The sequence below is a fragment of the Erythrolamprus reginae genome, chromosome 4, assembly GCF_031021105.1.
Source record: "Erythrolamprus reginae isolate rEryReg1 chromosome 4, rEryReg1.hap1, whole genome shotgun sequence".
Classification (NCBI taxonomy): Eukaryota; Metazoa; Chordata; class Lepidosauria; order Squamata; family Dipsadidae; genus Erythrolamprus; species Erythrolamprus reginae.
The window spans coordinates 69962106-69988626 of record NC_091953.1 but is presented as its reverse complement, the minus strand read 5'-3'; the positions used below and the strand labels follow the sequence as shown (position 1 = coordinate 69988626).

The 26521-nt window shown below is 44.6% G+C and overlaps 1 protein-coding gene across 12 annotated transcripts in view; it reads right to left on the bottom strand.

Moving 5' to 3' along the window:
* Positions 1-1898: 1898 nt before the first annotated feature.
* The window catches only part of RPGR (retinitis pigmentosa GTPase regulator), a 298707-nt gene continuing 274084 nt past the window's right edge, over positions 1899-26521 (bottom strand). For 7 of the 12 annotated variants that reach the window (XR_011559019.1, XR_011559020.1, XM_070750562.1 and 4 more), the window contains 2 exons: positions 21380-21480; positions 1899-2386 (listed from right to left, as the gene is read on the bottom strand). Coding sequence is in view for 10 of the 12 variants with exons in the window: in XM_070750562.1 (XP_070606663.1) it covers positions 2162-2386; positions 21380-21480 (326 nt within the window). In the remaining 2 variants the exon portion in view is untranslated. Of the gene's footprint in view, positions 2387-11568; positions 12065-21379; positions 21481-26521 lie in introns of those variants that run through there. The other 5 variants (XM_070750565.1, XM_070750571.1, XM_070750566.1 and 2 more) reach the window with 3 other exon arrangements.

Here is a 26521-nt window from a genome sequence, read left to right as displayed (position 1 = left end):
CTGTACACGCGCAATTCCCTTGGAAGCCTCGTGGAAGCAATGGACACTGATGAAAACTTCACATTGAAGGGCTACTGGCATCAGTACACGATCGCATCGTGTCTGAAGAACATTCAGAATGCCTTAATGGATATGAAGTCACAGACAATGAATGCCTGCTGGAAGAAATTGTGGCCAGAAGTGGTGCATGATTACAAGGGATTTGCTCCCGAAGAAATTCAACATGCTGCAGTCCAGAAATCTGTGAAGCTGGCACAGGCACTGGGTGGAAAAGGCTTCATTGACATGACACCAGATGAAGTCAATGGTTTGCTTGATGAGCATGGCCTACCGCTGACAGACAAAGATCTGGAGGAGCTGACCAGGTCAGCGAGTGAAGAAGAGGAAGAAGAGGAAGCTGAACAAGCTGAGGAAGAAGAAGATGTTGGCCTAACGCTTGAGCGGCTTGCAGAAGTGCACAGAGCTGCTGCACATCTCCAACAGATTGTGGAACTTTGGGATCCCAACATGACTCGCTCTATACACTTTAAGGCCTCCCTTGACAACATCACTGCACCATACAGAGCCATGTTAGCCCAGAAAAAGAAACTGCGCCAACAACTGCCCATAACTATGTTTGTCACAAAAACCAAGAGGTCTGTCACACCATCACCTTCAGCGTCCATTGTAGAAGTGCCCGATGAAATGGTGATAGAAGAAGATCACTAGTTATCCTAGTTATGCTAATATTTTTTGCAAATACCCCCCCCCAAATGTTAATAAATAATTATCATTTATAACTATCAGGATGACTAAGTGTCTTATTCAATGGTGAGTACAGGTACAGATAGAGGTACAGTACAGTACAGTAATGGGAAGGGGAAATGGTAATTAAGGGGATGGGAAATGGTAATTTATGGGTTAAAAGTGTTGGGACTGAGTGACATAGAAGAATGAATGAATGAGTGAATGAATGAATATTGTACCTGTATGTAAATTCCCCCCCCACCTGTGTGTGTGTGTGTTTGTGTGTGAACTCTTGAACCATTTTCAAACACAGGTGAGGGCTGGGGTTTTTTATTCTGTCATTATTTAAGTGCTTTTACCATACTGTATGCTTTCAATCAAGAGTCACTTCTCTCTCTCTTTCCTGTCCTTCTCTGCTTCAATCATTTTCTCATTTCTCTTTTTTCCTCCCCTTTTTTCTATCATTTCTCTCTCTCTCTCTACCTTCCACTCTCCCCCCTCTTGCTCTTTCTCTCTCTTTCTCCCTCTCTCTCTCCCTCTCTCCTTTCCATCTCGCTCTGTCTGTTGCTCTCTGTGAGAATGCCTGTCCCGCCTCCTGCAGCCCCCCTCGCTGACAGCTGGGACAAAAGCGCTCTCAGCCAAGGGACTACAAGAGGGGTGGGGCGGGCATTCTCAAAGCACTCAGAGCAGCTAGCGGCCAAATGAGGAGGCCAAGAAGCCGTAGCCGCCAGCGCTGCTGCAGGAGGACTCGTGCCCCAAGAAAGCCGGTGAGAGGGTAGCAGCGAGGAGGCCGGAGGCGCTGGGTGCGTGGCTGACATTAAAAACAATCTTTGCCAGCCTCCACACTTTCGTCGCTCCCTGCCTCCAACTTCAAGCCCTTGCGCGGCCTTGGAAAAAGGGTGCGCATGCGCAGATGGTGTTTTTACTTCCGCACCGCTACTTCGCGGAAATTCGACTTTCGCGGGAGGTCTTGGAACGTAACCCCCGCGAAAATCGAGGGAACACTGTAATGTGATCGCAGGGTTAGATATGGTGCTCCCTATTTTAACAACTTGTTGTTTGTTTGATAGGAACTACAAAGAATAAACCCTTTAATTAATTATTCCTCTGCCTATTTCTAACCAAAATAGTTGTACTTTCTTAGGTAAAAAAAGTCACAGTCCTTATTCTAATTTCGGATGTACAAAAATAAATTTTATTAAAATCACTGAAAGTTAAGGACACAACAAATCAATGAGTGTATTTCCCATTTTGCTGCAATTGTAAAATTATGAATACAAATAAATTTGGAAGGTTAACGTAAATCAGTCCCAACTGCTAAATTTTATGGAAAAAAAATTGTAATCATTACATAGATGCCATTATTGTTTCCATGTATAAACTGCAATATCTGCTTGTAAGACCTCACATATATACAAGCCTTATACTTTCATTACTAAAGAATTATACATGTAGAAGAGGACTTTCTGTTCTGATATATTGATGGTGATCCCCTTTGATTTTTCCCAGTATGGTTCTGGTTTTCATCTTTACTTGTTTCAGCAGATACACTGGCTTGATTTCCTGTATCTTGTTCACTTTGAGGTAAGTTTTCCAGTTTGCTTTCAGCACAACTATGCATGTTTTTCTGCTTCATAGACCTTCTTTTAAAAAAAGAAAACTAAAACACAAAAAGAAAACAACAAAGCATATAATAATAATAAACAACCCGGAAACAAATGAATAATATAAAGAAATACCATATTAACTAGTTAAAAAGCAGCCTGAAGATTTTATCCATACTACTTTGAAATAGTGTGAATTAAAAATATATTTTACCTGTAATTTGGATCATATGTTCTAAAGAGAATTCCATTAAATTCCAAGGATTTATTTCCAATAAACTTGCACTATATTTCTGATTTTAGCCACTTAACTACAACTAAAGCCAGCAGAAGTAAGATAAATGACTAAAGTTTCCAATGAATTATTGTAACAAACTGTTATGGAACCATATTATAATTGGTAACAGATGTTTTGTTTACAACGTTCAGAGTGCAAAGTATTTTGCTAACGTGCATAGGATTATGCCATAAGAGCTTACTTTGCTTTCAAACTAATTCTTGTAGCTCTTTCAATTGTTAAATTATCCTAACCTATCAGATCCGTGTATTTGCCATTCTTCGTGGAAGAAAGGTATGTGTGTGTGTGTGTGTGTGTGTGTGTGCGTGTGTAAATAGGGATTCGTGACATTTAGTTCTCTTTCCTACGTATCTTAAGTATCCTATTTCTTGCCTGGTCCTCTTTGTATAAACTTTAACCTCAAAATCCTTAAAGTTGCTCAGATTCAGAATGATCTGGACTCTAATTGGGCAATTCAGACTGAGGTGACAGGGTCAGGTCTTTAGTCCTGTTATTTGGGATGAGTTTGACCTGATAACTCCTGATGAAATGGACAAGGCCATGGGAGCTGTAAGTTCCTCCACCTGTTTCGGCCAACCGGGAGGTGACACGTGGCTGGATCCAAGCATTGATTAATGCTCCCTTGAGCAAGGGGTCGTTTCTGCAGCCGCTGAAGGAAGTGGTTGTGCGACTCCACCGCAAGAAACCGTCCCTGGATCCAGCCGAATTGAAGAACTTTAGGCCAGTCTTCAACCTGCCCTTCTTGGATAAGGTTGTTGACCCTTTTCAGTCTGGTTTCAGGACTGGTCACAGCACAGAAACTGCTTTGGTCACGCTGATGGACAAGCTTTGGCGTGCCCGGGATAGGGGTCATTCCTCTATCCTTGACCTCTCAGCAGCCTTCGATACTATTGACTATGGTATCCTTCTGCGACGGCTGGATGGGTTGGGAGTGAGAGGCACCATTTTACAGTGGTTCTCTTCCTACCTTTCCAGTCACTCACAGTCAGTGTTAGTGGGGGGCAGAGGTCTACCCCTTGGCCCCTACTTTGTGGGGTGCTGCAGGAGTCTGTCCTCTCCTCCCTACTATTTAACATTTACATGAAGCCACTGGGTGAGAGCATCCAATGACACGGGGTGAGATATTATCAGCATACATTCAGTGAAGCAGTTGATGTCATGTGCCATTGCCTGGAAGCTGTAAGGGTCTTGATGGGAGCCAACATGCTCAAGCTCAACCCAGACAAGACCTAGTGGCTCTGGGCATTTCCTCTGAAGGACCATATCATCTGTCTGCCCATTGTTCTGGGGGGAGGGTGACTTTGACCTGCTCAGACAAGGTCCGCAACATGAGTGTCCTCCTGGATCCACAGCTAAGCCTTCCATCTCTCAGCTGTGGCCAGGGGGACCCTTGCCTAGGTTCAGCTGGTATACCAGCTGTGGTGCTACTTGGACCAGGAAGCTTTGTGCACAGTCACTCAGGCCCTCATCACCTCTTGTCTAGATTATTGCAATGTGCTCTACATGGGGCTACCCTTAAAGAGTGTTAGGAAATAGTCCAGAATGCACCATGAGATGCATTGGCTACTGATTAGTCTCTGATCACAATTCAAGACGTTGGTTACCACCTATAAAGTACTACATGACTTAAGATCAGACTATTTACAGGACTGTCTTCTGCCGCATACCTCCCAGAGACAATAAGATCACACAGGGTTGGCCTCCTTCAGGTCCCATCGACTAAGCAATGCAGGTTGGCATGACCATGGTGGGAGGCCTTCTCTGTGGCTGCTCCAGCTTTTTGGAACCAACTCCCCCCAATGTCCATACTGCTCCCACCCTACTTGCCTTCTGAAAGGCTGTGGAGACCTGCCTTTGTCAGCAGGTCTGGGGTGTGTGAATATTTACATCTGTCACAGCCGAATTGTGTTAGTGGTATCCATGTGTGTTGATTGGATTGTTTGTGCTCTGACTTTTATAATTGAGGCTTTACTGTTCTAATATTTATATTTGACTTCTTTTATTATTGTAATTTGCATTTTTATATTGTTGTAAGCAGTTCTGAGTCCTATTGGGATTGGGTGGCATAGAAGTCAAACAAATAAACAAATAAACCTGATTTATAACTGTTCCCTGGTGCCAGCAATGCCGGGAGAATTCTCAACTCTTGGGAAATGAGAGGGGAAGCGGGGACATCGGGGTTGCAAGATGGTCCTGAGAAGTTCTTCTTATCTGTTTCTCAAAAAGGCCAGTACAATACAATATTCAGATCTGTGGATTGGTGGGAATCCATATTGGATGGTGAGGAGGGGTTCCTAACTTACTTTATACTGGATTGTATGCCTGAGAGATCTCAGAACCGGCTTTGAATTTTAAATTGCTTTCATCCCTTTTTAATAAAAGGTTCCTTTTGTAATACAAAGGTTGTAAAAGTCTGTACTTTCTTGAAAGGGGGGAGTGGCAGCCCACTGTTATTCTGCAAAAAGAAAGATGGCACCTTATACCTTTGTGTGGACAAATGGAACCTGAAAGCAATCAGCATGGAAAATATGTACCTACTCCCGCTTACAAAGGACATGCTAGCACACTTCTCTAAGGGAAAAATTTTCTCAAAGCTAGATTTGTGAGAGGCATACCATCGTATCAGAATTAGGCAAGAGGATGAGTGGAAGACTGCTCTTAACAGCTGGGGTGCTACCAATTTAAAATACTACCTTTCAGATTACAGGGAGACCCTGCCATGTTTGTGCAACTAATTAATGAAGTGTTCCAGAAACATTTATACAAAGGGGTACTAGTTTACCTTGATGACATTTTAATTTACACTGAAACAAAAGCAAAGCATATAAAATTAGTCCAAGCAGTCCTCACGAAACTCCAAGCCACCAAACTCTATGCAAAATTGACTACCTGGGCTATAGAATATTCCATGGAGTAGATATGGATTCCCAAAAGGTAAAGGCAGTCAATGACTGGAAGCTGTCCCAAAATTGCAAACAACTACAAAGCTTCTTGGGTTTTGCAAATTTTTAGCATCAGTTCAATGCAGCTTTTGTGAAAATTGCTTTCCTATATCATTATTGAATGTGGATTACAAAAAACTATATCTATTATAATAGATAGGCTCAAAAGATTTCTTAGTAAATTTATTTATATGGTCCAAAATGCATTTCTTCCCAAGAGATAGATAAGAGACAATATGCATATAATATTGAATACAATAGAGCAGTGATAGTGAACCTCTTTTTCCTCAAATGCTGAAAGTGTGTGTGTGTGTGTGTTGTGCTATACCACATGCACAAGTGCCCACACCCATAATTCAATGGTGGGGACAGCGAAAATGGTCTCTCCCCCCCGGAGAGGCCTGAAACAGCCCATTTCTCAAACTCTGGTGGGCCCGGTAGGCCCATTTTTCACCCTCCCCAGGCTCCAGAGGCAAAAATGCCCTCCCAGAGCCTCCAGATGAAAATCAGCTAGTTGGCACACACATGCACATTGGAGCTGAGCTAGGGTAACAGCTTGCATGCCAGCAGATATGGCTCTGCATGCCACTTTGTAGCATATGTTTACCATCATTGCATTTCATGATCAACAACGTGAAAAACAAGTGGCCTTAATGTTTTTGGATGCACAGAAGGCATTTGATAATGTGAACTGGCAGTTTTTGAATTGACAACTATAATATATGGATTTTGGAGCAAGATTTTTTCGTATAATAGAAGCAATCTACAGTAAACAAACAGCAAGAATAATAAAAAATGGAGAAATGACTGATAAGGTTGACGTTACTAAAGGAACAAGGCAAGGAGGCCCATTATCCCCATTATTATTTGTTTTGATATTAGAAGTACTAAACAGAAATATAAGAGAATAAGGAGATCACAGGACTTAAAATTAGAAAAGAAGAATATAAACTACAAGCATTTGCAGATGACTTAGTCTTTATATTCAAAAATCCACTAAATTCAGGATTGAAACTTCTACATCAAATAGAGAAATATGGAAAGATGGCTGGACTTAAAATAAATGTTAAGACAAAATGATAGTAAAAAAAGAAAAGAAAAAATAAAAGCAAAAAATAGAACTGATAGAACTCTTGGATATAAGGATAGTTAAAAACCCCAAGATATTTGGGGATTCGACTATCATCAAGATGCTCAACACTCAAGGATGATAACTATTTAAGATTCAAAAAACAGATCAAGAAAGATTTGGAAAAATGGAAAAATCTTCAATTATCATTGACGGGCAGAATTGCATTAATTAAAATGAACATTTTACCACGTCTACTATTTCTTACCACTTCTACTATTTCTATTTTCAACAATACCAATAAAGATAGATTTTTTTAAAAAATGGAATTAATAAGATAGTGACAAAATTTATTTGGAATGGGAAAAGACCGAAGATCAGTTTGAAATTGTTACAAGATGCAAGAATAAGAGGCGGTTTTGCTCTCTCTAAGTGGGAGTTGTATTATCAAGCAACAGCAATGACATGGATTAAAGAATCAATTTTGCTTAGAAATAAAAGACTTCTGATACTGGAAGGACATGAGTTACAAATTGGATGGCACACATTTGTTTGGTATGGAGGGCATAAAACACATAGTTATTTCTGGAGACATGGTATAAGGAACTCAATATTTTCAGTTTGGGAAAGAGTAAAAACTAAACATTATTCTAAAATACCCTATTGGATATTGATCATAAAGACTTTGACACACCCAAACAGAATAGATTGCAATAATATTCCAAGATATAATGACATTTTATTGAAGACAAATAAGTTGAAATCTGCATTAAAATTAGAGAACCAGGGTATAAAAGTGGATTGGTACTTGAATATTCAGGTACAAGCAAAATATGAAAAAGATAGTAAAACAAAAGGAATTAATTTTGAAAAAACACAACTAGATGAAATTTTAATGGGAACAGATGAAAACCTGATAAAGAAATTGTATAACTATTTGCTCTCCATTGAATTAGAATTTGAACAAGTGAAAGAGACAATGATAAAATGGATAAGACATATAGGACATACAATAGATATACATATAACAACTATGGGAAATAAATTATAAAATGACAATGGCAACAGCATACAAAGCAAATATGTATAAGATGTTCAATAGATAGTATATGTCACCAGAGAGATTAGCAAAAATGTTTAAGAACAAATCAATAAATTATTGGAAATGTAATCATATACCTGGCTCTTTTTATCATATGTGGTGGACATGCAGTGAAGCCAAAAAAATTTGGTCAGAGATTTAAATATTGATTGAGAAGATATTGAAACAAAGTACAGTTGTACCTCTACTTAAGAACGCCTCTACTTAAGAACTTTTCTAGATAAGAACTGGGTGTTCAAGATTTTTTTGCCTCTTCTTAAGAACCATTTTCTACCTAAGAACCCGAGCCTGGAAAAAATTCTCAGGAAATTTGAGAGCGGCACAAAGGCCCGGCCAGTTTCCTGCCATTCCCCCTTTAATCTCGGCCATCAAAGGCTTTTCTGGGCTATCAGAGGAGCTTTTTGGTGGTGCTTAAGGAGGCTTTGGCAGTCCAGAGTGAACAAAGCATTTTCCTTTCTCTGGGTGCTTGGAGATGGAATAAACCTCTGCCAGCGCCCAGAGAAAAGAAACGCTCCCTTCGCTCTGGGCAGCGATTGTCCTCCTCCTCCTCTTCCTCCTCCTCCTCCTCCCACCCAAATTCCGAGCTTTTATTTCTTTCCTAATGGGTTTGCACTCATTTTTGCTTTTACATTGATTCCTATGGGAAAAATTGCTTCTATTTACAAATTGTTTTACTTAAGAACCTGGTCACAGAATGAATTAAATTCTTAAGTAAAGGTACCACTGTATTGATTTAAAATCTGAAATATTTTTATAAGGTATATTGCCAGATAAATTTAATAAGGAAGAAACATATTTAATTGTGCATATAGTGACTGCTGCAAGGACTGTGCACAAAATTGGAAGTTAGAATACAACAGAAAGAGAGAGACTAAGAAAGATTATGGATTATGCGAAAATGAATAGACTTACAATGAAAATTAAGGACAAAACAGACTCGGAATTTTATAAAATTTGGGGAAAATGTTATGAGTGGGTTAAAAATAAAAACAATAAATAAATAAAATAATTAATGTTAGGTAATTTTAATGTAAGAGTAATAAAGAAAGGAGAAATAGAATTGATAGAACCTGGATGACAGAAAGAGAAAAGGAGGTAGCATTAGTTAAATATATATTGCTCAAAAAAATAAAGGGAACACTCAAATGACACATCCTAGATCTGAATGAATGAAATACAGTAATACCTCATGATACGAACTTAATTGGTGCAAGGAGGAGATTCGTAAGACGAAAAGTTCGTAAGACGAAACATTGTTTCCCATAGGAAACAATGTAAAGTCAATTAATCCGTGCAACCAAAACCCCCCCCGCAAAAAAACGGCTTTCCGGCTGTTTTAAAAGGTGACAAGCCCCCCAGGCCAGCTGCGACCTTTTAAAACACCTGTGCCGCTTCGCAGCTGTCTCCTGAAGCCGAACGCGGAAGTTCGGCTTTGCCGTTAGGCTTCAGGAGACAGCTGCGAAGCGGCGCGGCTCTTTTAAAAGGTCGCAGCCGGCCTGGGGGGCTTGCCAGCACCCCCCCGAACCCGGGTTCGGGGTTCGGGGGGTTCTGGCAAGCCCCCCAGGCCAGCTGCGACCTTTTAAAACACCCGTGCCGCTTCCCATCTGTCTCCTGAAGCCGAACGGCAAAGCCGAACTTCCGTGTTCGGCTTCAGGAGACAGATGGGAAGCGGCGCGGGTGTTTTAAAAGGTCGCAGCCGGCCTGGGGGGCTTGCCAGCACCCCCCCGAACCCTGAACCCGGAGCCGGCCTGGGGGGCTTGCCAGCACCCCCCCGAACCCGGGTTCGGGGTTCGGGGGGGTTCTGGCAAGCCCCCCAGGCCGGCTGCGACCTTTTAAAACACCCGCGCCGCTTCCCATCTGTCTCCTGAAGCCGAACGGCAAAGCCGAACTTCCGTGTTCGGCTTCAGGAGACAGATGGGAAGCGGCGCGGGTGTTTTAAAAGGTCGCAGCTGGCCTGGGGGGCTTGCCAGCACCCCCCGAACCCCGAACCCGGGTTCGGCGGGGTGCTGGCAAGCCCACCAGGCCGGCTGCGACCTTTCAAAAGAGCCGCGCCGCTTCGCAGCTGTCTCCTGAAGCCGAACGGCAAAGCCGAACTTCCGCGTTCGGCTTCAGGAGACAGCTGCGAAGCGGCGCGGGTGTTTTAAAAGGTCGCAGCCGGCCTGGGGGGCTTGCCAGCACCCCCCTGAACCCCTAACTTTTGCCGAACTTCCGGGTTCGGGGTTGTGCTGGCAAGCCCCCCATGCCGGCTGCGGCCTTTTAAAACACCCGCGCCGCTTCGCAGCTGTCTCCTGAAGCCGAACGCTAAAGCCGAACTTCCGCGTTCGGCTTCGGGAGACAGCTACGAAGCGGCGCGGGTGTTTTAAAAGGTAACAGCCGGGCGGTGGGGCTTCCCAGAAGCCTCCCGAACGCCGGTTTGTAACTCGAACAAAGTTCGTAAGAAGAGGCAAAATTTGGCTGAACCCCGGGTTCGGTTCGGGAGGTTCCTGGGAAGCCCCCCAGGCCGGCTGCGACCTTTTAAAACACCCGCGCCGCTTCGCAGCTGTCTCGCAAAGCCGAACGCGGAAGTTCGGCTTTAGCGTTCGGCTTCGGGAGACAGCTACGAAGCGGTGCGGGTATTTTAAAAGGTCGCAGCCGGCCTGGGGGGCTTGCCAGCACCCCCCCGAACCCCGAACCCAGAAGTTCGGCAAAAGTTCGGGGTTCGGGGGGTGCTGGCAAGCCCCCCAGGCCGGCTGCGACCTTTTAAAACACCCGCGCCACTTCGCAGCTGTCTCCCGAGGCCGAACGCGGAAGTTCGGCTTTAGCGTTCGGCTTCAGGAGACAGCTACGAAGCGGCGCGGGTGTTTTAAAAGGCCGCAGCCGGCCTGGGGGGCTTGCCAGCACCCCCCCCCGAACCCCGAACCCAGAAGTTCGGCAAAAGTTCGGGGTTCGGGGGGTGCTGGCAAGCCCCCCAGGCCGGCTGCGACCTTTTAAAACACCCGCACCGCTTCGTAGCTGTCTCCCGAAGCCGAACGCTAAAGCCGAACTTCTGCGTTCGGCTTCGCGAGACAGCTGCGAAGCGGCGCGGGTGTTTTAAAAGGTCGCAGCCGGCCTGGGGGGCTTCCCAGGAACCTCCCGAACCGAACCCGGGGTTCAGCCAAATTTTGCCTCTTCTTACGAACTTTGTTCGAGTTACGAACCGGCGTTCGGGAGGCTTCTGGGAAGCCCCACCGCCCGGCTGTTACCTTTTAAAACAGCCGCGCGGCTTCCCAGCTGTCTCCGAACGCAGGTTCGTAACTCGAAAAAAGTTCGTAAGAAGAGGCAAAATTTTGCTGAACCCCGGGTTCGTATCACGAGTTGTTCGTAAGACGAGGGGTTCGTATCTTGAGGTACCACTGTATTCTCATTGAACATTTCATTGGCACAACTATTCCATTTGCACAACAGCATGTAAAATTGACTGTCAATCAGTGTTGCTTCCTAAGTGGACAGTTTGATTTCACAGAAGTTTGATTTACTTGAAGTTATATTCTGTTTTTTAAGTATTCCCTTTATTTTTTGAGCAGTGTATAACACATATTTTGAAACCAAGTTAAAAATAGATTTGAAATGGAATTGAAGAGGTAAGAGGTAAAAAATAGAGAACTAGAATTGAAAAATTGAGAAAACTGTTTAGACTATTGTTTCTTAAGTTAAAATTAGAGATAACCTTTCTTTTTTAGATAGAATGAATAATTGAGATTTAGGATTTTCTATTATTCTCTATGAAACAGATTCTATAAGTATATTATTATTAATTGAAGATGTGTTTTAAAAAACAAGTATGCTGGGCACAATATTTTAAATGTTTAAATTTTATTCTCAAGTTTCTCCTAGGGGAAAAAACTTCCTGACTGAAATTATTAAACTATGCTCCAAACATTCCAGCTAGTCACCAAAGTGATCACTCGAGTACAAGCCAAAAAAGAACGACAGGCTGACAATGAATCAGATGCCAAATTTAAAGAGACAGTTGTTTCCAAGCTCATAAAAATATTTGCTTAATTAAAGATGGCTTAACATTGATTGAGAACAAACTTTACATCCCAGCAAGCCAAAGACTGGACCTCATGAAACAATGCCATGACTCCAAGTTAGCTTGACATTTTGGATTCGTAAAAACCCTATACCTCATCAAAAGACAATTCTGGTGGCCATCTCTTTAAAAAGACATTGAGCTACATTGCTAGCTGCCGCACCTGCGCAGTTGCAAAACAACAACAAGGAAAATTCCCTGGAATTTTATAAACTGTAGCAGATCTTCAGCACCCTGGAGAGAGGTTTCTATGGATTTCATAGTGGAGCTGCCTGAAAGCATAGGAAACATAGTTATTTGGGTTGTAAAGGACCTCTTTTCAAAACAGGTCCATTATATACTCTGCCAGAAGATCCAAACAGCCAAGGCATTAGCAAAAATGTTTTTGATACGCATTTATCATCTCCATGGAGTTCCACAATGGATTATCTCAGACAGGAGTGTTCAGTTCACTTCGAAATATTGGCCTGCTTTTTTAAACCTGTTAGGCTCTGCCCAGGGGCTGTCCTCTTCACATCACCCTCAGGAGAACAGGGGTATGTGAAGAGGGCCAATGACACATTAGAACAATATTTAAGATGTTTTATTAACTACCAACAGGACAACTGGACTTACTTTCTGCCATTTGCTGAAGTAGTTTACAACTTTATACACAGTAGCACTGATTTCACCCCATTTTGGGTAGCCGCTAGGAAAGAATTCAACCCCATGTCAAAGCTGCCCACTAAAGAACTCGACACCCCCTTCTTTAAGACAGTGGTTCTTAGCTTTTCTAATGTCACAACCCCTTAATACAGTTCTCAGGTTGTGGAACCCCCAACCATAAATCTAGTGCCAATTCTCCCAACAGAGCTTTAGGCTGATTGGCAGGAAGGTCAGAGAGACACCCCCACTATAAACACCTGATTGGTCGGATTGTAAAAATATGTTCCAAGGCAGTAGAATAGAAGCTTTAGTTCCTAATACCATGGGAAAATTGTCTTAGGTGACACCTGTGAAACGATCATTCGACCCCCAGATTGGGAACCAATGCTTTAAGGAATGGATAAACAACTTGCAAACCACATGGCCAGTTTTCAGACTAGCCCTACAAGACACCAGGGCAGCTTTTAAAGCTCAAACGGATTAAAAAAATGCTGTGAACCTAAACTTTCAAGGTTGGAAACCTTGTATATTTATCCACAAAGTTCCTGCAATCTTTACAACCATCTAAGAAACTGAGACCAAAATTCTTTGGCCCATTTCCCACCACCAGAATCATTAACCCTGTCATGGTAGAACTCCTTCCTAAAACTCTTTGACAGGTTCACCCAGTGTTTGACTGCAGCCTAGTGAAACCAGAAATCACTTGTAAGATCAGATCCCCTATACCCACATCTCCAACCCCCCATTATGGTGGAAGGGGAACAACATTTTGAAATTAAAGCTATCCTTGACTCACACACTCGCCATGGCTTCACACAATATTTAATAGCATGGAAACGCCTACCCTCCTCCCAAAATTAATTAGTGGCCAAATGACATGTAAAATTTTTCACTCTTTTAAGAACATTCCACCTGAAATACCTTCACAAACCATCCTAATTCTTAATGTATTATATGTTTATGTCTTTCTAGGTGGATTTTTCATTTTTCTGAGGAGGGCAATATGTCAGGTCCATGTATCTGCCATTCTTTGTGGAAGAAGGGGGGGGATTTGGATTTGTCACATTTAGTTCCCTTTCCTATGTATCCTAAATATCCTACTTCTTGCCTATTCTTCTTTGTTATCCTTTGTCCTGATTTATAACTGTTGTCTGATGCCAGCAATGCCTTGAGAATTCTCACCTCTTGGAAAATGAGAGAGGAGGGGGAATCTGGGGATTGCAAGATGGCCCTGAGAAGTTCTTCTTATCTGTTTTTCAGAAAGGCCAGTACAATAAAATCTTCTGACCTGCGGATTGGTGGGAATCCATATCGGACAATGGGGAGGGGTTCCTAATTTTCTTTATCCTGGATTGTAAGTCCTGAGGGATTTCAGAGCCTGTTTTGAATTTTGACTTGCTTTTGCCCACTTTCAATAAAAGGTTCCTTTTATAATACAAATACTTTCTATACTTTCTTGGAAAGTGGGGGGAGAGGCTGGTCCTTACATATCCATTATTTTCTAATTTGTTCAAATTCTTTAATTTTCTTCCATTCAGAATGTCCAAGTTAAGAAATAACTTGGCTATGGAAATCTTGAATACTTCATAAAAGTTTGTGAAAGGCCTAAATATCTAAAAATTCATATGTGGTATAAGCAGGTCGTATTGTTCATTTAGATTTTTTCAAATATACATGAACAGAGCATACATTTGTGATATTGTATTATGGAAACTGCATATTTCAATTTCAATGTTTTTATTGGAAAATCAGAACATTGTTGAAAAAGTGGGCTAAAACATTTGGTTAGAGTTTTTAATATTCGTGCTTCTGCTGATAGAAGCAAAAACCAGAGGAGAACACTAACTGAAATGTATAACTCTCTCTCCTATGCAATCTAAAATAAATAATATTACAAAAGTAACATGGTATTTTTCTTTGCTTTCCTATTGTAGGGAAGTGTCAGGGAACTAGCTAGCATCTGAGCAATAAATCCCAAACCACTGCTGTGTGAACACAGAAAAGTTCCATTTATTATCAGAGTCATGTCTGGATTCTTGCTGTGCAATACCAACAGTGGAATTCACTTCTGTAATTTTTTAGGTTAAAGTTCATTACCACAAGTGAATCACATGTACCAATCTGGGGAAGGAAATGCTGGCTACTTCCTTGTTCAGTCGATCTAGGGCCCTGCACAAAGAATGTGCCATGGTGCCAATCTCTCTCTCTCACTCCTCCCATATCCCTATCACTGTTACTGTGTCAGGTGGCCAGACAGGTGGGCCCCCTTCCCCAAACCCCCATCTCCTGGAACAATAGAGTAAAGCATCAGGGCAGTACCGCTTCTAAAACATTCTACCTCCTCCCTCCGGGAACCCTTGGCTTGTTCAGGTAATTCTCATGGAACTGCCTGACTAACCTATCAGCCTTGACATCCCAACTCTTTACCCAGGTAGCCTCTGATAGAGGGTACCCCTTCCAATGAATTAGGTACTGTAAATTTCCTCTAAAAATACGTGAATCCAAAAAAATTTCCACTTCATAGTAGGATTCCCCCTGGGTCACAAAAGGGGAAGGGAGTGGCTGTGCATGTGGCCTAACGTTGGACCCGATCACCGGTTTCAGTGAAGGCTGCAGTGAAATATAGGGTGGATCCTCCCCTAGGATTCTAGGCAACGCAAAATGCACCGTGACTGGGTTGATTACTTTCAGAATTGGGAAAGGGCCCAGGAATTTTGGACCTAGCTTTTTGCTAAGCAACCTCAACCGAATGTACTTGGTAGATAGGAAAACTTTATCTCCCTCTCTAAAAGGGGGTTGGGGAGATCGGTGTTTATCTGCTTGCTTCTTGTAGGCTTGTGCTGTCACCACCAGCGCCTTCTTGGTGTCCTCCCATCCTCTCTTCAGTTTCTCCGTCCACTCTGCCAATGTGATGGATGAGGGAGGTTCTGTAGGTAGTTCCGGCATGGAAATGAAATCCCGAACACTGGTAACCTGGAAAGGAGTTAGTTCCGTGATACTGTGTAAAGAATTGTTGTAAGCTTCGGCAGAAAGCAACAATTCCGCCCAATCGTTCTGTTGGTAACTCGCATAACATCTAAGGTATTGTTCCACTAGGGCGTTAGCTCTCTCTACAGCTCCATTTGTGGAAGGGTGGAACGCAGAACTAAGTCCTTGGCTGGAACCAATGGCAGTGAATTGAACCCCCCGATCTGATATGATCCTGCAGGGGACTCCATGCAACCTGTAAATGTGTTTTAGGAATAACTTCGCCAAGTGTCTGGCAGTAAGTAGCCCCGAACAAGCGATGAAGTGGGCTTGTTTGGAGAATAAATCAATTACAGTGTTTCCCTTACTCTCAGGGAATTCAACTATGAAGTCCATCGCTATTTCTTCCCAGGGCCTAGTAGAGCTGGCTACTTCCTACAGTAATCCAGGGGGCCTTCCAGGCCTATGCTTTCTGGTGGCACAGGTGGCACAACTTTTCACATAATCTTTGACTTCTGCTTTCATTCTGGGCCACCAGAATTGTCTCCATGCCAGGTGCAATTGTTTCAAGAACCCGAAGTGGCCCCCTAGTCTGGAGTCATGACTCCGTTGGAGAATATCTAATCGCAAGCTGGCAGGCACACACAGTTTGGTTCCCTTCCAAGCCAACCCTTCTCTCAGTGTTAGGATTTCTTTGTGATTGTTGAACCATGGATCAGTGGGCAAAGCTGACTTCATTTTTTTCTCCCACTCCCCTTTTCCTGGTAGAGGTTGTCCCCTGGGTTGATCTCGGGTGAGGACAGGTGCAGCTTTCTCCTCACTTTCAGCAGAGGGGGAGAGACATGGGATGATTGGATGTACTTCTTCCTCTCTCTTACTATTGTATTGTGGTTTTTGTGACAAAGCGTCAGCCATATAATTCTTCCCAGCTGGGATATGCTTCAGCATAAAATTGAAACATCTGAAGTATTGGGCCCATCGTACTTGCTTAGGAGAGAGCCTTTGAGGGGTCTTTAATGCTTCGAGGTTTTTGTGGTCAGTCCATACTTCAAAAGGAATAGCTCCGCTGTCTAGGAATTGCCTCCATGTCCCCAGTGCTTCACATACGGCATATGCTTTCTTCTCCCAAATGGCCCACCTCCTCTTGGTGGGGTTTAGCTTCTTGGAAAGGTATGCACAAGGCAGTAACTGTCCTTTTCCATTGTCTTGTAATAACACTGCAGCTATTGCCACGTCACTGGCATCTGACTGGATCACAAACTTCTGTTTGGTGTCAAGATGTTGCAGGATTGGCTCCTTTGCAAAAAGTCTTTTGAGCCTTTAAAAGCCTTTTGGCATTCCATCGTCCACCTGATTGGCTGAGACAGTCTGGGCTTAGTAGGGACTGGCCGTGTCTTTAGTAGTTCGGTTAGGGGCAAGGCAACCTCAGCGAAAGCTGGAATGAACTGCCGGTAGAAATTTGCAAAGCCTAAGAAACTTTATAGTTGTAACACAACCTTCACTTTGGCGGGGTCCATTTCGATGCCTTCGCTAGATATGCGGTATCCCAAGTAGTCTACTGACGTCTGGTGAAATTCACATTTGGAGAGTTTTACATAGAGCTTAGCCAATAGTTTCTTCAAAACTTGCCTCATCAACTTGAGGTGGTCAAGGAGATTCTGGCTGTAGATAAGAATGTCATCTAAGTACACGAGACCTCCGTTGTAGAGGTGGTTGTGTAGAACTTCATGTATGTATTGCATGAATACAACAGGGGCTCCGTTTAGGCCAAATGGCATCACCCGAAATTGGAAACTCCCTAATGGGCAGTTGAAAGCAGTTTTCCACTCGTCCCCTTCCTTTATCCAGATCTGATAATATGCCTCCCTTAAATCCAGCTTGGTAAAATACTTCCCCTTTGCTAGATGATTCAGCAAATCCTTCATGAGGGGGAGGGGATACGTGTTCTGCAAGCACACACAGTTGAGGTTTCGGTAATCAACCACAAGATGAACCCCTCCGTCCTTCTCCTTGAAGAGGACTGGGGCTGCCGTCTTGGATTTTGCAGGCTGGATAAATCCCCCTTTTAAGTTGGTGTCAATGTAATTTCTCATCTCTGCCAATTCTTTGGGTGACATTGTGTACATTCTAGGTTTTGGGAGAGTGGCCCCTGGTTCAAATTCTATAGCGCAGTCAGTGGGTCTGTGAGGGGGCAGTTCATTGCAATCTTCCTCACTGAACACTTTTCCCAAGCCTCTATACTCCAAAGGCACCCTCTGGAAATCTGGAAGCGTTCCTTCTTTCATTGCGGCCACTGCCCAGGACCCATCTGGCTCCTCCCGGGGAGGGGTTTTTCTCCTATCAGTATCTGGAACAGGGTTGAAACCCAACAGGAGGAAATGTTTGTGATATCCACCCTCTCAGCAGATGGTGGGGGTCCATTTGTCCAGCCAGGCCAAACCCACTATGACTGCATACGACATCTTGGGAGCGACTATGAATCTCAAGAGTTCATGATGTTGGCCTATCTGCAGCTCCACTAATTCAGTCAGGAGAGTGGTGAGCACTCCTCCCACAAGAGAGCTGTCCACCTGTTGGAACCAGATGGGATTTGCCAAAGGCCTAGTCCGGATTTTTAACTTCTCCACTATGGCTTTACTGATAAGACACCTCGAACACCCTGTGTCTCTCAAAGTCCGTATTTCTGCCTTCTACCCTGTGGTCGTCACCCTAATCCTTGCTTTAACGAGTAACAGATGGATGGACTCATTCATCATTGGGTCGTCTTCTCCGCCAGGCTCCTTATCTCAATCGGGGCTGGTCTCTGAAGGAATGGGGTCTTCACTCCTCCCCCCCCCCTCAATAAGGCCCTCAGGAGCCCACAACTCCGTTGTTTGAAAGGCCCAGCATCCCTGCAGAGGGTCTTCTTCCGATCCCCTTTCTGCTACTTGGCATGGCTCAGGTTTAGGGGGAGAGGGGAGCGTGAAGCAGTCGGTCCCCTTATGCCCATTCTGGTCACATCAATAGCAAATTGTTCCCCTCTTGGCCCCTAAGCAAGGAGGCCTCAGCCGGCAAGGGGAAAAACAACATCTCAAAAAATTATCTGATGCATGGGGGGGGGGAGGTTCCTTCTCATCAGGAATTACTTAACCCAAAGTGACCACATTGGCGTACCAATCTTGAATGGTCCAGTTTCCTCCCCCCTGCCTCTCACAAGCCTCTCTCAATTCTGGGTGAAGGGCACTTTTGAACATATTGATCAATTGGGGTTCTGGCCACCCCCTCAAGTTGCATGCAATTTTCTGGAATGCAACCACAAAACCCTTCACAGGTTTGCCTGATTGCTTTAAATGGGAAATCTGGAAATTTTCCTATGGCTGTGTTTCTACCCTTTTCCACTGGGTGGCCCCCTCGTATTGCAATTCAGAAAGCAGTTCAGGCCAACTCCACCATTGCATTCCAATCTCAGCTTTGCACTGCAGCTGACTCATTGTAATTTGAGACATAGCCAAACAAGGGGGGAATGAGGGTTGAGAATTCTTTACAGGGAAACTCTCTTTGTGCAGTCGGAAACCTCTTCTCTGTTTTAATACACTTAGACGATGAGGCGGTTTAGCGTGGAAAGCTGCATTATTTGCTGCTGCAGTGTAAAAAGGTAACTTCGGGACCCCATAGGAAAGGGGACTTTCAGGAATCCACTGGCACCTCCCCCATCCAAACTCCGGAGAATAAATTGCGGTTGGCTTCCTCATCTCAGCCCAACCTCTTTCTCTAATGCAGGAGCTTCCCCCCGTACCTCTGAATTGCTGGATTCCTGGCGGATCCTCTAGGGGAGGGGGGTTGGCAAATTCCTTCATTCAGTTAATTCCTTCATTTCCATTCCTTGAAGATTAAATGGTGAGTGACTATTGGTATCTGTCTGTCAGCAAACCAGCTAGCATCTGAGCAATAAATCTCAAACCACTGCTGTGTGAACACAGAAAAGTTCCATTTATTATCAGAGCTATGTCTGGATTCTTGCCGTGCAATACCAACAGTGGAATTCACTTCCGTAATTTTTTAGGTTAAAGTTCATTACCACAACCCCACACCCACAAGTGAATCACATGTACCAATCTGGGGAAGGGAATGCTGGCTTCTTCCTTGTTCAGTCGATCTAGGGCCCTGCACAAAGAATGTGCCATGTTGCCAATCTTTCTCTCTCACTCCTCCCATATCCCTATTACTGTTACTGTGTCAGATGGCCTGACAGGAAGAGGATCTAGATAGGGCAATCTTGAATTTTCTTCTTCTGCTTTTCTGATTTTTCAGGATAAAATCATATTTTATTAATCACTGAGTTATTTTCTTCAAGGCCATTGCCACACACCTCTATATATCACATGTATCTACTTGAATGTATGTTAGCTTCTCCAACACTTAAAATATTACAGTCATCTGGCTTCATTTTTGCAGGCATTTCAGTAGAAACTCTAAGAAATATCAGTTAACATTGAGTGAAGTAACAGTGCTAGACCTATTTGGAGTATTCTAGGTCCTATAGCTAACAGCTAAAATGGGTTATTATTTCTGGATGTCTGAAATGATTCTGGGTTCATAAAAGTATCAAGGAGAGTAGCCAACTATATTTAAGAACACTATGCTCAAATACAAATTAGTACAGCGATACCTCGTCTTACGAACCCCTCTTCATATGAACTTTTCGTGATACAAACCGGTGTTTAAGATTTTTTTGCCTCTTCTTTCAAACTATTTTCACCTTACGAACCCGAGCGGATGCCACTAGGATGCCCCGAAGCGCTGGGATTTCCCTGGGAATCCCCGCCTCCGACCTTCTGTTGCCAGCCAAAGCACCCCGTTCTTGCATTGCTGGGATTTCCCTGAGGCTCCCCTCACTGGGATTCCCTTCATTTTTGCCAGCCCTGCTTTGAGTCCCAGCGACAAACTCCCCCTTTCCAAAGTGCATGGGGGAGATGAACAAGGGGGGAGGACAAAAACGGGAGGGAAAGACTCATGGAACTCAAGAGAGGAGAAAGGTGTGGGGGAGATGAGTAGAGGGGGGGACAAAAACGGGAGGGAAAGACTCATGAAACTCAAGAGAGGAGAAAGGTGTGGGGGAGATGAGCACAGTGGGGTGGAAAAAACGGGAGGGAAAGACTCATGGAGCTCAAGAGAGGAGAAAGTTGTGGGGGAGATGAGCAGGGGGGACAAAAACTGGAGGCAAAGACTCATGGAGCTCAAGAGAGGAGAAAGGTGTGGGGGAGATGAGCAGAGTGGAGTGGACAAAAATGGGAGGGAAAGACTCATGGAGCTCAAGAGAGGAGAAATTTGTGGGGGGAGATGAGCAGAGGGGGGGGACAAAAATGGCAGGGAAAGACTCATGGAGCTCAAGAGAGGAGAAGGTTGTGGGGGAAATGAGCAGAGGGGGTGGGACAAATACGGGAGGGAAAGACTCACGGAGCTCAAGAGACGAGAAAGGTGTGGGGGAGATGAGCAGAGGGGGGGACAAAAATGGGAGGCAAAGACTCATGGAGCTCAAGAGAGCCTCTTTTCGCCTTGCTTCATTGGGACTGCCACCTCTTGCCACCTCTCATTGTCCCTCCCCCCCACTGAGCTTCGCCTCAGCTTCGTCTGCCCGCCGCTTTTAAAAAAAAGGCTTAATGTTTTGGATTTTCCTAATGGGCTTGCACGCATTATTGGCTTTTCCATTTATTCCTATGGGAATCATTGTTTCATCTTATGAACTTTTCACCTTACGAACATCGGCCCGGAACCAATTAAGTTCGTAAGATGAGATATTACTGTATATTAAATGATTAGCAAATACCTACTGAAATTAATATAAATTTGGATCATTACCCCCAAAACATAACATTATATGAAGTATATAAATGAAAGGGGGCATATAGGCCATTATGCAGCTCCAGATATGTATGTCAAATAGAGTATAATTTTTCTTTCTTATATTGTTGCAAATGATCATATCTTAGTTTTACCCTTTTTGCTTTATCTAGTAGTCTTCCAGATGTTCTATCTTGATTGTCTGTAGTTGCTTGTGAAGAATTAGTCACTGTATGAATTTCGGCATTCTCACATGCTAAAAATAATACAATAAATCAGCCACTATTTTAAAATATGTTCAGGTTATTTCAGTAATTTTTAGCTAATTATGTATTTAGTAAAGCATAAATTGTAAAGACAAACCTCAAGAATTTTATTTTATTATATGGATTTTTAGTCTACTAGTTTTGATTTGCTTTTCATTTGGATATCAGATGCTTATGACTAAGGAGTTTTATATGGATTTTATATCAAGTGGGTATGTCAAATATTTGCTTAAAAACTTACAAACAACAGGTGACAGTGAATATCTACAAAAAAGGAAGAATACTATAAATATAATTTTCCAGAAAGGGCTTGATAGTAGTCATCAAACTTTTTCACCTGAATGCAATTGCTGTGACTATATCAGAAAATTGTGAAAGCTTTACTATTAAATTGGAAGAGCAGAAGCCTTCTCAGAAGAGGCTGATATAACCTTTATGAACCTAGAAAAAGGTATGAATACTTCTAGAAACAGACATTTTGAGCATAATGCTTGAAGAAACAATATCCTTTGAACAGAACTAATCAATATTTCTAGAAAAATGAAAGAATGAAAATAACAATAACAATAACAACAATAATAATATTATCATTATATTATTATATTATTATTAATTGGACTTGTATGCCGTCCCTCTCCGTGGACTCGGGGCAGCTCACAACATATAGCGAAACACAACAGTACAGTTATCCAATTAATATACTAAAAAGTTCTTAAAATTCTAACTTTAAAAACATTCATTTTCATTCATTCAGCAATCACACTAACAACATTTGCTGGACAGGGGAAGGTCTAATGTCCCCGGGCCTGGCGGCAAAGATGTGTTTTTAAACTCTTGCAGAAGGCAAGAAGGATAGGGGCAGTGCGAATCTCTGGGGGGAGCTGATTCCAGAGGGCTGGGGCCGCCACAGAGAAGGCTCTTCCCCTAGGTCCTGCCAGCTGACATTGTTTGGTCAATGGGACCCTAAGGAGACTAACTCTGTGGGACCTCATCGGTCGCTGGGATTCATGCGGCAGAAGGCGGTCTCAGAGATAGTCTGGTCCTATGCCATGTAGGGCTTTATAGGTCATAACCAATACTTTGAATTATGTCCGGAAACCAATCGGCAGCCAATTCAGTCCACGGAGTGATGATGAAATGTGGGCACGCCTTGGAAGGCCCATAACTGCTTGTGCGGCTGCATTTTGGACAATTTGAAGTTTCCGAACACTCTTCAAAGGCAGCCCCATGTAGAGAGCATTGCAGTAGTTGAACCTCGAGGTGATAAGGGCATGAGTGACCATGACTCCCTGTCCAAATAGAGTCGCAACTGATGCACCAGACAAACCTGGACAAACGTCCCCCTCGCCAAAGCTGAAAGATGGTGCTCTAAAGTCAGCAGTGGATCGAGGAGGACACCCAAGTTGCGGATCCTCTGAGGTCAATAATTCCCCCCCCCAAGATAATGGATGGACAGATGGACGTGTCAGTACCCACAGCCACTCCGTCTTGTCTGGACTGAGCATGAGCCTGTTGGCACCCATCCAGACCCTGACAGCCTCCAGACACTGGCACATCACTTCCACTGCTTTGCTGAGTGGACATGGGGTGTAGATGTACAGCTGAGTATCATCAGCGTACTGATGGTAACTCACCCCGTGCCCTTGGATGATTTTGCCTAGTAGTTTCATGTAGATATTGAACAGCAGGGGGGAGAGGACCGACCCCTGAAGAACCCCACAAGGTAGGGAGCTAGGAGTTGACCTCTGCCCCCCTGCTAACACCAACTGTGACTGACCAGAGACCATAAAACGGTGGCCCTCACTCCCAACCCCTCTAGTCATTGCAGAAGGATACCATGTTCGATGGTATTGAAAGCCGCTGAGAGGTCAAGAAGCACCAGGACAGAGGACAAGCCCCTGTCCCGGGCTCATGAGAGATCATCAGTGTGACTAAAGCAGTTTCTATGCTGTAGATGGGCATGAATCCTGACTGCTGAGGGCCTAGATAATCAGCTTCTTCCAAGGACTGCTGGAGCGACACCACCTTCTGAACAACCTTCCCCATAAAGGGAAGGTTGGGGACAGGACAATAATTGTTAAATATGGCTGGTTCTAGGAAGGGCTTCTTGAGGAGGGGGTGCACAAGTGCCACCTTATAGGGAGCCGAGAAGGACCCCTCCCTCAGAGAAGTGTTGTTAATCTCTTGGACCCAGCTCTGTGTCACCTCCCTGCTGGCCGAAACCAGCCAGGAGGAACACTGGTCCAACAAGCAGGTGGCGGAACTCACAGCTGCAATGTCCTTGTCTACCTCATCAGGTGTCACCAGGTCAAACTCGCTCCAAACAGATAGACTAAGACGAGCCCGTCACCTCAACTGACTTGTTGTCAGCCGACTCTGCATTCCAATTGGAGTCAAGACCAGCCCGGATCTGAGCAATTTTATGGGCAAAAAACTGGTTAAATGCCTCAGCACTTCCCTGCAAGGGTTCCTCAACTCCACCCTGGTTAAGGAGGGAGCGAGTCACCCTAAACTGGGCGGCTGGGCAAGATTCCGCAGACGCAATCAGGCCGACATTTTATGCATATCTTGTCAACCTGATCGCCACATTGTAAATCTTAATATGAGCTTTTACAAGTGTTCGGTCACATCGGATCTAGTTTTCCTCCAATGCTTCTCTAGACTTCTCTTCTGGCGTTTCATTCCCTGGAGCTCCTCGGTGAACCAAGAACTCCAGGATCTGTTGCCAGAGAGAGGTTGCAAAGGCGCAATTCGGTCTAGAGCCTCCATTGCAGCCATATTCCAGGCTACAGTAAGAGATTCTGTTGAACAGTGTACAAGCGAATCCGTCAAAACCCCAAGCGCCCGTTGAAAACCTTCTGGATCCATCCGGTGTCTGCGGTAGAACCTCCTAATCAGTTCCACCTCCCTGCGGGGAAGGATTGGAGCCTTAAAATCAAGCCGCAATAGAAAATGATCTGATCACGACAAAGACAACTTTTCTAAGCCCCTTAATATCAGATCATTACTCAACTGCTCTGAGAGGAAAACCATGGCAAGAGTGTGTCCCCTCTCATGGGTCGGGCCCTGAATTACTTGAGTCAGGTCCATGATGGCCATGGTGGCCATGAACTCCTGCGCCAAATTGGAGGATTTGCTGAGTGACGGCAGATTAAAATCCTCCAAGACAATAAGTCTGGGGGACTCCACCATCAGCCTGGTTACCTCCTTGAGTAGCGCAGGCAGGGCTGTTGACATGCAGCTGGGAAGCAGGTACGTGAGCAACAAGTCCACCTGTACCCCTAGGTCCAACCTCATAAGAAGGGACTCACAACCCGCAATCTCAGGGGCAGTGAGCCTACGCAGTTTGATGGTCTTTTTGGCTATAATTGCAACTCCTCCCCCCCCCTTCCCTCGGTTCACGGCTGGTGCCACACCTGAAACCCGGCTGGGCACATTTCTGAGAGAGAAACTCCTCCCTCTGGGCCCAGCCAGGTCTCAGTCACACTGCCAGATCTGTGTTCTCTTCCAGGAGTAAATCCTGGATAAGGGAAGTTTTGTTTACAGCAGACCTGGCATTAAGCAGCAACAGCCTGAGCAATGTTCCCTCTAAGGTGTGCCATGCACTGTAGCGCATTAAAAGATTAAGGCTGGCACGCGCTTTTAAAAAGCCACGCAGAGAGGAGGGTGGCAGAGGCCCCTCCGCCACAGCATTTAGCACTTCCTTCTCTGCCTCCTTCTCAGCAGTGGGTGCTCCCTCCCCAGGCAGCAGCGCTTCTCGCTTGTGGCTCCCGGCTGGAGGTTGGAGTGGAGCTGGCAAGGCGGGGGGCTCGGCCTGCACTAGGATGGAAGGGGGAGGCAGCAGCGGCGGCTCTGCAGGGCTTTGAGCTGATGTCAAGCCCTATGCCCAGGAAAGCGGCACGCTTTTCAAATGCACTGCTTCCCCGGGTAGCCGGCTTTGCCTCCTCCCCCGCCACCACATTGGGGGCTGCCCCCTGTTGCTGGCCCCCTGCCACAGCTGCTCGCCCAAGCCGATTCGGAAGATTACGCTGGTGAGGAAGACCCTTCAGGGTCTGTTTGCCGGCCTCCTCAGCCTGAGCTAGGCCGGCTCACCCCGGCTCAGGCAGCTCTGAAGCCCCTGCCCAGCCCGTCACAACACAACCGCTCACCCAAGCCGATGTGGAAAATGGCTCTGCCCCTTTAGAGCCTGTTTGCCTCAGCCTCGCAATTCGGCGGAGGGGGCCTGGGGCGTGGACGAGATATCCTTGGTGCTGCTGCTCCTTGAAAGGAAGCCCCTGGAGCCACCACAGCTGGCACTGCCTCCGCCGGGACTGGTTAACTCGGGTGGCCCGCCTGCCTTTCATTTTCCAGTTACTTCTGCCCTACTGTCCTTGCCTTCACTTCTGACCATGTGACTCCACCTCCACTTTCACCCCTGATCCTGGCGAAGCCACCTCTTCAGTTCCATGGTACCGTTGTACCTTATGATTCTTGATGAACATGAAAGAAATTATTGAAGATGGAGGCACTAGCAGCGTTTGGTACTTTTAGGGCGCTGAGCTCTTGCAGGCAGAGCAGGTGGGATTTGTGTGTGTGTGTGCATGAGTGAAGAGTTGATATGTTAACTACAGTACTCCCTCCTGCCTTGGAAACTTCTTGCAGTCAGTTAATTTGTTTTTCAACATTTCCATTGTGTAGGCAAGCAGTCTTTCTAGAGTCATAATAGCTTGTTCTTAAGCAATCAAAAAGGCAGCCTTAGGAAAAATGCAGGCATTAATGTCCCTTGCTCGTGAACCCCATTGGTCTGTCTTTAAGTTAAGACTTGTCTTAAAGCTGTCAAGTTTGAAGACTCTTAGGTTAGGTGCTAGGAGTGCAAGGGTCTTCAAACCTGGCAAGTTTAAGGTTTGTGGACTTCCAATCCCATTTCTGAGCTAGCATGACTGGTGGAGGAATTCTGGGAGTTGAATTCCACAAGTCTTGAAGCTGTCAAGTTTGAAGTTTGTAAAAAGTGTAGATGGTTTTAAAAAATATACATGGTTGTAAAAAGTATTC